Source organism: Oncorhynchus mykiss, chromosome 20, assembly GCF_057628025.1.
Source record: "Oncorhynchus mykiss isolate SJ-2025 chromosome 20, ASM5762802v1, whole genome shotgun sequence".
In the NCBI taxonomy this organism is placed as follows: Eukaryota; Metazoa; Chordata; class Actinopteri; order Salmoniformes; family Salmonidae; genus Oncorhynchus; species Oncorhynchus mykiss.
In genome coordinates this window covers 40306491-40322115 of record NC_143041.1, presented here as the reverse complement: position 1 = coordinate 40322115, position 15625 = coordinate 40306491, and the positions used below count along the sequence as shown (strand labels likewise).

Sequence of the window (15625 nt, the reverse complement as noted above, 5' to 3'; positions counted from 1 at the left end):
GGTGAGCGGGAACATGGATGACTGGAAGACCACCCTGTGGAAGGACATCAACGTGGATGAGATGGATATGGACACCAAGAAGTATGCCAAGGACATCAAGGGGCTGGACAAGGAAATGAGAGCCTGGGATGCCTTTACCGGATTGGACAGCATGGTGAAGAACATGATGACGTCACTGCGCGCCGTGGGAGAACTGCAGAACCCGGCCATCAGGGACCGCCACTGGCTGCAGCTCATGATGGCCACCAAGGTACAAGTCAGCTTCAGTCAAAGGCACCAATGGTCCGTGTCCCAAATGGCACCCTTTCCCCTTTATAGGACTATATAGGAAGTAGGATGCCATTAGGGATGCATCCAATGACATTGGAAAATGCTTCTCTCTATGTCCTTATTACATTCAGGACTGATGATGTGTCATAAAGAGCTGATATAGCTATCATATAGCTAAGAGCTAGGTTATAAAGCTTTTACTGAACCTGTAATCCATGTCCACCCCCAGGTGAAGTTTGATATGTCTGAGAAGACCACCTTTGAGGACCTGTTGAAGCTCAACCTGCACCAGTTTGAGGACGAGGTGCGCAGCATCGTGGACAAGGCCGTCAAGGAGTCTGGCATGGAGAAGGTGAGGACACATATAGAAACTATAGTGGTTAGGCTAGTGATTATAGGTTAGTGATTATAGTGAACAGGCCTTTTAGTCTCTCTCCCCCTACTAACCCCTGCCATGTGGTCTCCTTCCTTCCCCCCAGACTCTGGCTGAGCTGGACAGCACGTGGAGCTCCATGGTGTTTGAACACGAGCCTCATGGCCGGACAGGCACCATGCTGCTCAAACCCAACGAGGAGCTGGTGGAGACTCTGGAGGACAACCAGGTACACGACACACAACACACAACCACATCAAACAGAATTAGATAGGCAGTCATCACACTCATTTCATGCAGTGCCAGTAGTGCACTATAGAGTATCATTTGCGATCTGTCCATTGAGTTCCATTCACTGGGACCTCCATAATTTGGCTCCCTGTGCAGATGTACTTCCTGATGACTATGGAGATGTATGACATCAGTGACTAACCCCTGTTCTTCTTCTTTGGTGACCTCAGGTACAGCTGCAGACTCTGATGACCTCCAAGTACATCGCTCACTTCCTGGAGGAGGTGTCTGGCTGGCAGCATAGGCTGTCCACTGCAGACTCCGTTATCTCCATCTGGTTCACTGTGCAGCGCACCTGGACCCATCTGGAGAGCATCTTCATTGGCTCTGAGGACATCCGCTGCCAACTGCCCGAAGACTCCAAACGATTTGATGGCATCGACATGGACTTCAAGGAAATCATGGCTGAGGCAATGAAGGTTACCAACGTGGTGGAGTCCACCAATAAGAAAGGGCTTTTGGAGAAACTGGAGAGTTTGGAGACAGGGTAAAACAATGGCTTAGAACCAATATTATTATATAAGATTTCAATGTTGCCCTGGTTTGACCATGCCAATCAATGACTATAATGGTTATCTCCATGTGTGTTGCCCCTCAGACTGGCTATGTGTGAGAAGGCTCTGGCTGAGTACCTGGAGACCAAGCGTCTGGCCTTCCCCAGGTTCTACTTCGTCTCCTCTGCTGACCTGCTGGACATCCTGTCCAATGGAAATGACCCTGTGGAGGTATGCTTCCAGGCAGCCAGTACATCTACAGAAGACAGCAACAGACCACATATTATCCTAAATCTCCAGTGTGTGACTGCCTGTATTCCCATCTGCAGGTCAGCAAGCATTTGTCCAAGTTGTTTGACAGCCTGTCCAACCTCAAGTTCCAGCTGGACGAGAGTGGCAAGCCCATCAAGGTGGCCCTGGGAATGTGGAGTGAAGAGATTGAGTATGTCACCTTTGACAAGGACTGTGACTGCTCAGGACAGGTGTGGAAACAGTCTTATACTACTGTATAACTACGTGTGTAAATCTTACATTACGCCTCTGTATACTACAGTCAATGCTATGCTGTAGTTTTAGATGTTCCTTCTGTGTTTGTGTGCAGGTGGAGATGTGGCTGAACCGGGTGCTGGAGAGGATGTGTGCCACTCTGAGAGTGGAGTTTGGAGAGGCGGTCCAGGCCTACGAGGAGAAACCCAGAGAACAGTGGCTGTTTGACTACCCAGCCCAGGTATGTACTCTCACCTATCTCTTGGTTAAACATGATTTTAGAAATGTTCGCAAATGTATTGAAAATACAGAAATATCTCATTTACATAATTATTCATGCCCCTGAGTCAATACTAGAAATACCTTTGGCAGTGATTACAGCTGTGAGTTTTTCTGGGTAAGTCTCTAAGAGCTTTCCACACCTGGATTGTGCAATATTTGTCCATTATTCTTTTCTAAATTCTTCAAGGTCTGTCAAATTGGTTGTTGATCATTGCTAGACAACCATTTTCAAGTCTTGCCATAGATTTTCAAGTAGATTTAAGTCAAAACTGTAACTCCGCCACTCAGGAACATTCACTGTCTTCTTGCAACTCCAGTATAGCAACTCCAGTATAGATTTGCCCTTGTGATTTATGTTATTGTCCCGCTGAAAGGTGAATTAATCTTCCAGTGTCCAGTTGAAAGCAGACTGAACCAGGTTTTCCTCTAGGATTTTGCCTGTGCTTACCTCCTTTACATTTATTTTTTTATCCTGAAAAACGACCCAGTCCTTAATGAGTAGAAGCATACCCATAACATTAAGAAGCCACCACTATGCTTGAAAATATGGAGAGTGGCCTCTCTTAAATATGGCGTTTGCCTCTCTTGCGGCGTTGCTTCGTCTTTCGAGTCCCGGGGATTAGGGCCTGGTCCGGAGTAAGCAGAACGTCCAGAGCTGCCAACACGTTGAAGTAGAATTTTTCATCCAAATCAAGTTTTGTGATCGCTGTTCTGATGTCCAGAAGCTGTTTTCGGTCATAGGAAATGATGGAGAAGACATGTACAACTAAATTTAAGATCAGTGTAAAAAAACACACAAATTAGGAGCCCATGAAATGGCTGCTATCCACTGCAGCACCATCTTGATTTGTGTGCAGATAACTCAAATCATCACAATTTTTTTTGTTGCGAGTATGTATCTCAACATGTGTTGTGTTGTGTTCCAGATTGCCCTGGCCACCACTCAAATCTGGTGGACCACGGAGGTGGGCATAGCATTCGCCAGGCTGGAGGAGGGCTATGAGAACGCCCTCAAGGACTACTTCAAGAAACAGGTGACCCAGCTGAACACTCTGATCACGCTGCTGATTGGAGAGCTGTCCAGAGGAGACCGTCAGAAGATCATGACCATCTGTACTATCGACGTCCACGCTCGAGACGTAGTCTCCAAACTCATCAGCACCAAGGTAAGCCTAACCCTCTCTCTGTCGGGAACCACTGAACTAACAAGCAAAACAAAACTGGTCTAGGGTTAGAGTTATTTTTTTAATTATTCATTTCGATATCTCAAATGTGGGATTCTCCAGAATCTCAGAAGCTCGAAGAACCAATCACACACGTATGTCAGAGACAGACAGGTCAAGTAGCGAACAAGGTGAGCCCCTCCCCTCATCGTAAGGAGTCACTCGCCCGCCCTCTGGTCTTCTCACCTCTCTTCCTCACGAAGAGTACTACTCTAAGTGCTCCTTAGCACGACTTGTTCTATTTTCATGTTAAACTGTTCACAGGTGTGACATGAGGTTACAATGCCGAGCACATGTTTTCAGCTTTCGTCTTCTGTTGGCTGACTTTGCCGAAAGGAACGTTTTCACTTCAGGCAAGAATTTGCTTTTATGCTTTTTCTTACCATTGTCTCCTTTGGTAGCTAGTGTCACATGGCTTGGCTAGCTTAGCTGCAAGGCTTAGCTAACCTGGCTAGCTCGCCACAAGGCTTGCTATGCTACCGACTAGTTTTCTACCCGGAAGGGTAAAATTAATAGCTTTCTCTCTCACTAAGCTCAACCCACTACCGTGCCGCAGTGACTAGATCGACGTCCTAGCTTCACTGCTTATTGGTAGAGAGCCATGCTTTTGTTCGTCGCAAGACCAACAAAGCGTTAGCTTCCTTTGGCTAACATTGTGCTAACTAGCTAGGCTACTTACCCATGAGGTGAACGCTAGCTATGTTTCACTTTGTTCTCGGATTAGGTGTTTTCTGGAGCCATGGAGCCTGCTAACTCGACCCAAGGAGTACCGAGCAAGGCTCCTGCCCGAGCAGGGTCAACCATATCAGGCAAAAACACGCACACCTTGGATTTTGTCTGCCTGGGTCTCGAACACTCGCAAGCAATGTTCGATTACCCCCAGTCATGCGTCCACTCCCCTCTCTCACCGTCCCAGGCAAGCAACTCCTTCCAGCTATCCCAGCTTGCGTGGCGGAAGCCAAATGTAATTGGGACAAACCCCAAACTAGATTAACTTCACAGGGTGGTGAAAGTGCATGATTATCGATGCTTGGCTGCCGTTTGACAAATACAAATAATCTCTCTCTTTTGTCCATAATAATCTCGTCATGTAGGCTATACGTGCGCTCTAGCCAACAGCGAGTAGACTGTATCTGCACGTGCCAATACCAGAGTGGGCACATTCACTATGTAAAGGTATTTTTATGTGCACTACGTCATCACGCATAGCCTTTCATCTGCAACAAGTCAATTTGATGGAAACACATCTCTGGTGGGAAAATGTGCATATTGTTTTTATGTGGATTTTAGAATATTCTCATGAAAATCTGTCGCAAATTGGATGGAAACCGTATGTACTGTACTGTATGGTACAGTACTGCACTCTACTCAGGGCTTGACATTAACTTTTTTAGCCACTTGTCATTCAGACAAGTATGACAGATTTTTTTTACTGAAGTCACTTGCCCCCCCCCCCCCCCCCCCAAAAAAAAAGTCTAACACCATCATCCAAAAGTATGACTGAAAATGAATGAAGTACATAGGAGGAAACTTAAATAATTTAGCCTAGGCGCAGATGGAAAAAGTGACACTGTCACGCTCTGATCTGTTTCACCTGTCCTTGTGATTGCCTCCACCCCCTCCAGGTGTTGCTGATTTTCCCCCGTGTATTTATCCCTGTGTTTCCTGTCTCTCTGTGCCAGTTCGTCTTGTATGTTTTTCCAAGTCAACCTGCAGTTTTCCCGTTCTCCTGGTTTTTGCTATTCTCCCTTTTCTAGTCCTCCCGGTTTTGACACTTGCCTGTCTGCCACTCTGTACCTCCTAGACTCTGTACCCTCCTGCCTGTCCATTCTGCCTGTCTTGACCACGAGCCTGTCTGCCACTCTGTACCTCCTAGACTCTGTACCCTCCTGCCTGTCCATTCTGCCTGCCTTGACCATGAGCCTGTCTGCCACTCTGTACCTCCTAGACTCTGTACCCTCCTGCCTGTCCATTCTGCCTGCCTTGACCATGAGCCTGTCTGCCACTCTGTACCTCCTAGACTCTGTACCCTCCTGCCTGACCATTCTGCCTGCCTTGACAATGAGCCTGTCTGCCACTCTGTACCTCCTAGACTCTGTACCCTCCTGCCTGTCCATTCTGCCAGCCTTGACCATGAGCCTGTCTGCCACTCTGTACCTCCTAGACTCTGTACCCTCCTGCCTGTCCATTCTGTCTGCCTTGACCATGAGCCTGTCTGCCACTCTGTACTTCCTGGACTCTGTACCCTCCTGCCTGACCATTCTGTCTGCCTTGACCATGAGCCTGTCTGCCACTCTGTACCTCCTAGACTCTGTACCCTCCTGCCTGACCATTCTGTCTGCCTTGACCATGAGCCTGTCTGCCACTCTGTACCTCCTGGACTCTGTACCCTCCTGCCTGACCATTCTGTCTGCCTTGACCACGAGCCTGTCTGCCACTCTGTACCTCCTAGACTCTGTACCCTCCTGCCTGACCATTCTGCCTGCCTTGACCATGAGCCTGTCTGCCACTCTGTACCTCCTGGACTCTGTACCCTCCTGCCTGACCATTCTGTCTGCCTTGACCACGAGCCTGTCTGCCACTCTGTACCTCCTAGACTGATCTGGTTTTGACCTTTTGCCTGTCCACTACCATTCTCTTGCCTACTCCTTTTGGATTAATAAACATTGTAAGACTCCAACCATCTGCCTCCTGTGTCTGCATCTGGGTCTCGCCTTATGTCATGATAGACACAGTCAAAGAGCCCATCATCATGGGCTGCAGAGCAACTCTGCTGTCCTCAGAACTGCATAATTATAAATGAATTTGCATTTTTTTCCCTCCTCTCTTTTACATTTTTTTTTATTTCACCTTTATTTAACCAGGTAGGCCATTTGAGAACAAGTTTTCATTTTCAACTGCGACCTGGCCAAGATAAAGCAAAGCAGTGCGACAAAAACACAGAGTTACACATGGGATAAACAAACGTACAGTCAATAACACAATAGAAAATCAGTATACAGTGTGTGCAAATGTAGTAAGGAGGTAACGCAATAAATAGGCCGTCGAAATAATAATAGGTGTCGAAATAAGTCCAATTTAGCAATTAACACTCTTATTAGGCCTAGGCTACTATATTTGTTGTAGGTAGGTTGCACATTGCTAGAATAATATGGCAATAGGCCTAGGCCAACTACGCAGTTATTTCATAAGGTTTCCTCAGCTGTAGCCTAAGTTTTCTTTTGACTCTTCATTAGATTTTTCCATCCATTGTTTAATCAATATCACTATGGCCTAAAATATTTCTAATTCAACATAAATCTGTGAATGAGAATAGCATTGACACCACGGCTTTCATAATGATTCCCATTTAAAAGCTGCAACTTTAGGACATTAAACACTTTATTAGAATAGTTTGGAAAATACTCTTCATAACTTTAATTTGTCTTAATGCTTTTATGCTATTTCAGTTAGTAGGATTAGGCTTTTGGTAGTTTGGTTCTCAATGGCAAGGAAGGATGCTTTGCTCAACTGTCAGATTTTTATATCTTGCTAATGTTTCTTCTATCTCTCATTATTACCTTAGGCCTCCCATGTTTTGGGGTTCAAAAACAACTTAAAAGTTTCTGAGCTAGCCGAGAACTCTGTTAGATTCATTAATTGTTTGATCATGAAATAGCACGGCAGAAGAAATGTAGCATGCATTAAACTGAAACAGTGGCTTAACAGGCCAAGTCATTTTCATATCAAGTGTAGAGAAAATGTAACATTTGGGCTTATGCAACAATAAGACAACAGAGTTTCCGTGATATAAAAATAGTATTTGGCTATTGGCCCAGATCGTTTGGGAGAGAGAAAAAAAACACAAGGTATTTTCTGACCAGATATTTTGCGCTGCTTTGGTGAGACTCTTAGCTCTGTCTACATTGTTCTCTTGCTTTGTGTAAATATAACATTTATTGAAATAGGCTATAGCAAATAGGAATATAGGCAATTCACTCAGAATGTCAACCATGCCCTGCTGTGCGCTGTAGCAACGCCGCTGCCTGATCCTATTCTGATCTAAGTAACTGTTTGATATTGTGATTTTTTTTACTTGTCCATTCGGACAAATTAAATCTATATTCTGGTTGTCCGACTGGACAAGTGGACAGGTGGACAAGCCTTGGACAAGTGGACAAGCCTTAATGTCGAGTCCTGCTACTGTACTGTGCTGTACTATACTGTGCTGTTCAAACTTGGGAAACATAGACGTCTATGATTGGTTCAGATTTGGTCCAGTCCGTAGTGGCCTTAATTTGACCCCAAAAAATACATCTATGATTGGTTCATATTTGGTCCGGTCTGGACTGGCCTTGCTCCTTGAACCCTTCCCATTCTCATGCGTTCGCTCACAAGGAAGACGGAGGGAATCGACTCTAACCCCTGAGTGTGCCCTTTGTGCCACGGCTCTCCCCCCGGCACTAGTTCAAGCACTAGGGGAAGGCATCGTCCATCTCAGTAGTACCTCTTGGCCTACTGAGGATGAGAACGGATGAGAAACGCTGGGTGTTTGCCCAACGTGTTTGCACAACATGTTTTCCCAACATCTGTGTACACGGCGTAACCTCAATCGTCAGATTGTCTCTTGGCTCTCAGTCACTGGAAGAGCCCCTCGATCTTCGTTTCTGGCACTCCGCTAGGGGTATTGGTGACGACAGATGCATCACTCACGGGCTGAGGCGCAGTTCACGAGGGGAATGCAATAAACAGAGTGTGAACTCCACATTGCTCACATAAATTACCTCGAATTGCTGACAGTGTTTCTTTCACTGAGACTGAGACACTCCCTTCGGAATTGCCACGTCTTGATCAGAACGGACACTACGACTGTGGTCACTTGCATCCAACTCTTTGTGTCCTGGGTGCCTCCCTGCGAGGGAAGGCCCCTCACTCGTCAACGGTTATCACATTGGATTGTGGAAGCTATTAGATTGGCCTATAATAGCAAGAGGTTACAGCTTCCGAAAGGCCTGGGGGCTCACTGAACCAGAGGTATAGCTACATCTAGAGCACTGTTCAAGGGCATCTCCTTGCAGGATATTTGCAATGTGGCTTTTTGGGCATCCCCTCATACTTTTTTGAGGTTCTACTGGCTAGACGTCACTGCGCGTTCTTTGGTGCCTAGTGTTCTCAGTGTCGGGGCCTCTGAGGGTTGATACGATGAGACTATCTGGCTTTGGAAAGAGAGCACGTTTGCGATATAGGAGTTGGTGAGATATCGAAACAAATAATTGAAAGATAATTTAAGATTATTTGCGTAACCCTGGTTCTCTGATATTATGAGTGAGATATCTCACCGCATTCCCCTACTTGCAAGAGTGTGAGGAAGTTCGGCATGCTCGGGAATGACCAGAGGGCGTGCGAATTGCTTCTTATGATGAGGGGAGGGGCTCAACTTGTTCACCACTCAATGTTTTGACCAGGGTCTCTGGTGTTTTGTCTAGGGTCTCTGGTGTTTTGACTAGGGTCTCTGTGGTTTTGACTAGGGTCTCTGGTGTTTTTACTAGGGTCTCTAGTGTTTTGACTATATGCTCTGTCTCTGTCTTTTTGTTCCAGATTGATAACGTCGGGGCATTCATGTGGCAGTCTCAGCTGAGGCATCGCTGGGACGACCATAACAAGCACTGCTTCGCCAACATCTGTGATGCCCTGTTCAGATACTCCTACGAGTACCTGGGAAACACCCCACGATTGGTCATCACCCCTCTGACTGACAGGTGCACAGACCAATCACAGCTCAGCTCATATGAATTCTATCTAATCCATCAAAATATATATTTTCACATTTGATCTTGACAGGATGTTACCACTTCAATACTAATTTTGTCCCAAAAATGACAAACTGACATTATGTCTCACTCCGTTCTGTTCAGTTCTGTTGTGTGAGCGATCATGTAAAGAGTTTCTGTCTGCCCCCCAGGTGTTACATCACTCTGACCCAGTCTCTCCATCTCATCATGGGAGGGGCTCCGGCCGGTCCTGCCGGTACCGGGAAGACCGAGACCACCAAGGATTTGGGCCGAGCCCTCGGCATCATGGTCTATGTATTCAACTGCTCTGAGCAGATGGATTACAAGGTGAATCTGTTGCTCAGACTTCTTATATTGCCAAAAAATGTCATCTTATTCAAGCATACAATATATTCTGCTGTGGTTTCTGATTGGGCCTCATGTTGTCCTGTCTTTCCAGTCTTGTGGAGACATCTATAAGGGTCTGGCTCAGACTGGGGCCTGGGGCTGCTTTGACGAGTTCAACCGAATCTCTGTGGAGGTGTTGTCTGTCATCGCTGTACAGGTAAGTTATTCCTCTATTTCTACACCACAAACCTTGATCGTGATCTCTCTCCCCCCCCTCTTTCTTTCCCCCATCTCACTCCCTCCTCTATCTCTCTCTCTCTTTCTCTCTCATGGTGACACTGACCCTACTCCCCCCCAGGTGAAGTCTGTTCAGGACGCTATCAGAGATAAGAAGATCATCTTTAACTTCCTGGGTGAGACCATCAAGCTGATCCCCACCGTGGGAGCCTTCATCACCATGAACCCAGGATACGCCGGCCGTGCAGAGCTACCGGAGAACCTCAAGGCTCTGTTCAGGTACCATACACATAGTGGATCTTTCTCTCTGCCTGTCTATCTCGCAAACTCTCTCCATCTGTCAGCCTCACCATCTCTTTATCTTCTTTCTCCCTCTTTTTTGCAGACTGTTTCTCTCTGTCACCGTCTCTTTCTCTCTTGCCCTTACTTGTCTTCATACCTGAGTGTCTCTCTCCTGTAGGCCATGCGCCATGGTGGTGCCAGACTTTGAGTTAATCTGTGAGATCATGTTGGTGGCTGAAGGCTTCATTGACGCCAGAGTCCTGGCCAGGAAGTTCATCACCCTCTACACCCTCTGCAAAGAGCTGCTTTCCAAACAGGTACAGTAGCTACCTCACTGCTTTAATACACTGTCACTCTCACCCTATTCACCCAGACTTGCTGTCTGCTCACAACCACAGAGATTTTACATTCTCACCATCTCTTTAAAACATCTTCATATAGTTTCCTTTGTGTTGTGTTTGTGTGTACAGGACCACTATGACTGGGGTCTTCGTGCCATTAAGTCTGTGTTGGTGGTGGCCGGCTCTTTGAAGAGAGGAGACCCGGGTCGCCCGGAGGACCAGGTCCTGATGAGAGCTCTAAGAGACTTCAACGTCCCCAAGATCGTGATGGACGACTCGCCTGTGTTCCTGGGACTGATTGGAGACCTGTTCCCTGCTTTGGATGTCCCCAGGAAGAGAAACCTGGACTTTGAGAAGGTCGGACACGCACAAACACACACACATATACACACTTGCCTCTCCTTAACTAGACAGAACACAGGACAGAGGTGGGAAGGGCAGAAGTAACATGAGCACTCAAATAAATGTACACCTGTGTTTATACTGTATCTGTCTATCATCTGAAGTAAAAAACGGTTGTCTTTGTTAAAAAAGTAGTTTCTGATGCTACATCGTAATTTATCACCCTGTTGCAGGAGAACTTTTATGCAATGCAGGAAATGTAAAACTTGTAGTGTATTTGTGGTTTAAAAAGGCTTCTGAAATTTGTAATTTCTACATAGAAATTTCAGACTTGATTTTCCCTTACGAAAAATGTATCATCAAATGTAAAAATGTAATTTCCTGATGCTTCAGGATTATTTTCCTTGCTGTAGCGAACTGCCTCAAATTAACATCTTACATCTGTAACTGAGGTATTTGTTGTGTGGGTGTGTATCTCAGGTAGTGAAGAAGTCAGTGCTGGACCTGAATCTGCAGGCGGAGGACAGTTTTATTCTGAAGGTGGTTCAGCTGGAAGAGCTGCTGGCCGTCCGACACTCCGTCTTCATCATCGGTAATGCCGGCACCGGCAAGTCCAAGGTACCATAAATCCTCATCCCTCTAACATCTATTGTGCTTTTCTGACTCCAGTTGTCTGGGAAGAGTCTGCATTTCAAATGCCACCCTATGGGCCCTGGTCAAAAGTAATGCACTAAAAAGGGAATAGGGTGCCATTTTGGATAGAGCCAAATGTTCTGTTTGGTTAGAAGCCAAACTATTGTGTTGTGTCTCCAGGTGATGCGCTCGTTGAATAAGACCTATCAGACCATGAAGAGGAAGCCGGTGATCGTGGATCTGGACCCCAAGGCTGTCACCTGTGACGAGCTGTTTGGCATCATCAACCCTGCCACCCGAGAATGGAAGGACGGTACGATGGAACTAGTTAGGCTAAAATATAGTTGAAACGTGTAGTCAATGAAGCCCTAACAACACAATAAGTCAAGCAGCTTTGCATCTGGACTTCTCTCTCTAGTTCTAGTCACAATGCCCCATCTGTACAACCTGAGTTAATAGTATTGAAGTGTTTTTGAGTAATGTTGCATGGTATACCGGTACCACATTAATATCACGGTACTAAAACGTCATGATACTTATGATACCAATATTTTAGAATACCGTAGTACCGTTTCATATGATACTACCGACTTTTTCATCCTTACCGATCTAAAGAACATACTGGCGTCTGTTATAAAATGTTTATGAAGTCAGTTTTGTTTATGCATTCAGTTGAATTTAAGCAACAGCCACTAGTGTCTTGTATGCGCATGTCCAATAATATCCACTTATCACGTGTGGCAGCTATAATCAATCAGCCTCATCCTCTACCAGCCTTCACTCACCTGCTTCTCTCCATTCGCTCTTCACATCCCCTACCAGCCCTCACTCACCTGCTTCTCTCCATTTACTCTTCACATCCCCTACCAGCCCTCACTCACCTGCATCTCTCCATTCGCTCTTCACATCCCCTACCAGCCCTCACTCACCTGCTTCTCTCCATCCGCTCTTCACATCCCCTACCAGCCCTCACTTACCTGCTTCTCTCCATTCGCTCTTCACATCCCCTACCAGCCCTCACTCACCTGCTTCTCTCCATCCGCTCTTCACATCCCCTACCAGCCCTCACTTACCTGCTTCTCTCCATCCTCTCTTCACGCCCGTCTATTCTTCTGTCAGTTTTTTAAAATATAATTTAGCCATGATGGCGAGCCGGGATACAGACCCTGATGAGTCTTCTGTTGTTAGATTTGTACGTGTGTGTTACGTCCGTCGTTAGATGAATGAGACCAGAGCGCAGCGTGGAAAGTGTTCATGATTTTTAATACTGAACTCCGACAAAACAACAAAATACAAAACCGAATGTCAAGTTCTGCAGGGCTAGACGGCAACTATGCTAAAACAAGATCCCACAATCTAAGGTGGGAAAAAGGGCTGCCTAAGTATGATCCCCAATCAGAGACAACGAATGACAGCTGCCTCTGATTGGGAACCATACCCATAGGTCGGGGTTTGTGGTGCCAACAAAGAAATAGAAAAACTAGAATGCCCACCCAAATCACACCCCGTCCTAACCAAATAGAGAAATAAAAAGGCTCTCTAAGGTCAGGGCGTGACAGTACCCCCCCCAAAGGTGCGGACTCCGGCAAAACCTGACTCCATGGGGGAGGGTCCGGGTGGGCATCTAGCCTCGGTGGCGGCTCCGGTTCGGGATGTAGACCCCGCTCTGCTTGCTGATCCCTCCACTTCTGTGGAACCGGACCGTGGATTGTCTCCGGAGGCTCCGGACCGTGGATCGTCGCCGGGGACTCCGGACCTTAGATTGTCGCCGGAGGCTCCGGACCGTAGATCGTCGCCGGAGGCTCCGGACTGGGAACCCTCGCAGGAGGCTCTGGACCGCCGACCGTCGGACCGTCGCTGGAGGCTCTGTACCTGGAGTGCTGAGCCGGCACAATCCGTCCTGGCTGAATGCCCACTTTAGCACGGCAAATGCGGGGAGCTGGCAAAGAGCGCACCGGGCTGTGGATGCGTACCGGAGATACAGTCCGTGTAACCACAAAGCATGGTGCCTGAAGGGTCACACGCTCCTCAAAGCGACTGTCTTGCTCCAGACTCCAACCCCTCCAAACTCTTTCATCCCTCTCCACTGCCAACCACTCCTCACTCAAACGGTCCAAGAATTCCTCCTCGGTCTCGGACTCACCCCTCAGCACCGACGCCCACGTCATCTGGGGGGGTTCCGTTTTGTCCTCTCCTCCTGACCACGCTGCTTGGTTCGTTTGTGGTGGGATCTTACATTGGAGCAGCATGCAAAGTGAGCAATGTTGATACATTGTATAATTTTATCGCCTGTTATAACCAATAGCACAGACCAGTCTGAGTAGACTTTGCAAGTTCAGTGTCATGCAGCCTCTGAGTGTCAGAGTGGGAAAATTTAGCACCGCTTCGCAACAGGCATGCTTGCAGCTTTACAGCAAAGAAAACGGCTTGTCTCTAGCCTAAATGGTTCAATGTGACCCATATTACCAGAGGTCTTGTCTCTAGCCTAAATGGTTCAATGTGACCCATATTGCCAGAGGTCTTGTCTCTAGCCTAAATGGTTCAATGCGACCCATATTACCAGAGGTCTTGTCTCTAGCCTAAATGGTTCAATGTGACCCATATTACCAGAGGTCTTGTCTCTAGCCTAAACGGTTCAATGTGACCCATATTACCAGAGGTCTTGTCTCTAGCCTAAATGGTTCAATGTGACCCATATTACCAGAGGTCTTGTGTCATGTATTGTCATGTTGTGTCTTGTTTCTGTCCTTTCCCTTCACCCTGTCTCCCTCTGCTGGTCGTTATTAGGTTACCTTTTCTCCCCCTCTTTCCCCCAGCTGTTCCTTGTCTCCTCCTAACTACCTCGTCACCCCTTTTCCCACCTGTTCCCTTTTTCCCTCTGATTAGTCCTCTATATCTCTCTCTGTTTTTGTTTCTGTCTTTGTCGGATTCTTGTTTGTGTTATTCATGCCTGAACCAGACTATCGTCATGTTTGCTGCAACCTTGTCCTGTCCTGTCGGAATCTGCCGGTCCATCTGAGCCTACGTTTGTTTTGTTATTAAAGAAGCTCTGTTTACGTTAATTCGCTTTTGGGTCCTCATTCACGCACCTAACAGAAGAATCCGACCAAGAATGGACCCAGCGACTTCGGATCCTCTCCACTCAGCCGTCGAGATCCAGGGAGCGATGCTAGGCAGACACGAGCAGGAATTGTCTGCTGCTCGACATGCCGTTGAGACCCTGGCCACCCAAGTCTCCAACCTCACAGAACAGGTTCACCATCTCCGCCTCGATCCACCGGCCACTTCCAGGGCTTTCGAATCTCCGGAGCCCAGAATCAATAACCCGCCGTGTTACTCTGGGGAGCCCACTGAATGCCGCTCGTTCCTCACCCAGTGTGATATTGTGTTTTCTCTCCAGCCCAACACTTACTCCAGGAGCACTGCTCGTGTCGCCTACGTCATATCTCTCCTTACTGGACGGGCTCGTGAGTGGGGCACGGCAATCTGGGAGGCAAGGGCTGAGTGTACTAACCAGTATCAGGACTTTAAGGAGGAGATGATATGGGTTTTTGATCGATCTGTTTTTGGGGAGGAGGCTTCCAGGGTCCTGTCTTCCCTATGTCAAGGTAATCGATCCATAACAGACTACTCTATTGAGTTTCGCACTCTTGCTGCCTCCAGTGGCTGGAACGAGCCGGCTTTGCTCGCTCGTTTTCTGGAGGGTCTCCGCGCAGAGGTAAAGGATGAGATTCTCTCCCGGGAGGTTCCTTCCAGCGTGGATTCCTTGATTGAACTCGCTATTCGCATTGAGCGACGGGTTGATCTTCGTCACCGAGCTCGTGGAAAGGAGCTCGCGTTCTCCGTTGCCCCCCTCTCCGCATCACTACCATCTTCCTCTGCCGGCTCGGGTGCTGAGCCTATGCAGCTGGGAGGTATCCGCATCTCGACTAAGGAGAGGGAACGGAGAATCACCAACCGCCTCTGTCTCTATTGCGGTTCTGCTGGTCATTTTGTCACTTCATGTCCAGTAAAAGCCAGAGCTCATCAGTAAGCGGAGGGCTACTGGTGAGCGCTACTACTCCTGTCTCTCCTTCAAGATCCTGCACTACCTTGTCGGTCCATCTACGCTGGACCGGTTCGTCAGCTTCCTGCAGTGCCTTAATAGACTCTGGGGCGGAGGGCTGTTTTATGGACGAGACCTGGGCTCGGGAACATGACATTCCTCTCAGACAGTTAAGGGAGTCCACGGCCTTGTTCGCCCTGGATGGTAGTCCTCTCCCCAGGATTCAGC

General features: G+C 47.4%; 1 protein-coding gene across 1 annotated transcript in view; it reads left to right on the top strand.

Annotated features, from left to right (window-relative positions):
* LOC110499416 (dynein axonemal heavy chain 17) overlaps positions 1-15625 on the top strand; it is an 85829-nt gene that overhangs the window by 12753 nt on the left and 57451 nt on the right. The window contains exons 25-40 of the mRNA XM_021576549.3: positions 2-250; positions 500-622; positions 750-872; positions 1105-1421; positions 1533-1659; positions 1758-1910; positions 2030-2155; positions 3123-3362; positions 8997-9157; positions 9361-9517; positions 9630-9734; positions 9876-10033; positions 10215-10353; positions 10507-10734; positions 11200-11337; positions 11533-11665. Of these exons, the coding sequence (XP_021432224.1) occupies positions 2-250; positions 500-622; positions 750-872; positions 1105-1421; positions 1533-1659; positions 1758-1910; positions 2030-2155; positions 3123-3362; positions 8997-9157; positions 9361-9517; positions 9630-9734; positions 9876-10033; positions 10215-10353; positions 10507-10734; positions 11200-11337; positions 11533-11665 (2677 nt within the window). The remainder of the gene's footprint in view (position 1; positions 251-499; positions 623-749; positions 873-1104; positions 1422-1532; positions 1660-1757; positions 1911-2029; positions 2156-3122; positions 3363-8996; positions 9158-9360; positions 9518-9629; positions 9735-9875; positions 10034-10214; positions 10354-10506; positions 10735-11199; positions 11338-11532; positions 11666-15625) is intronic.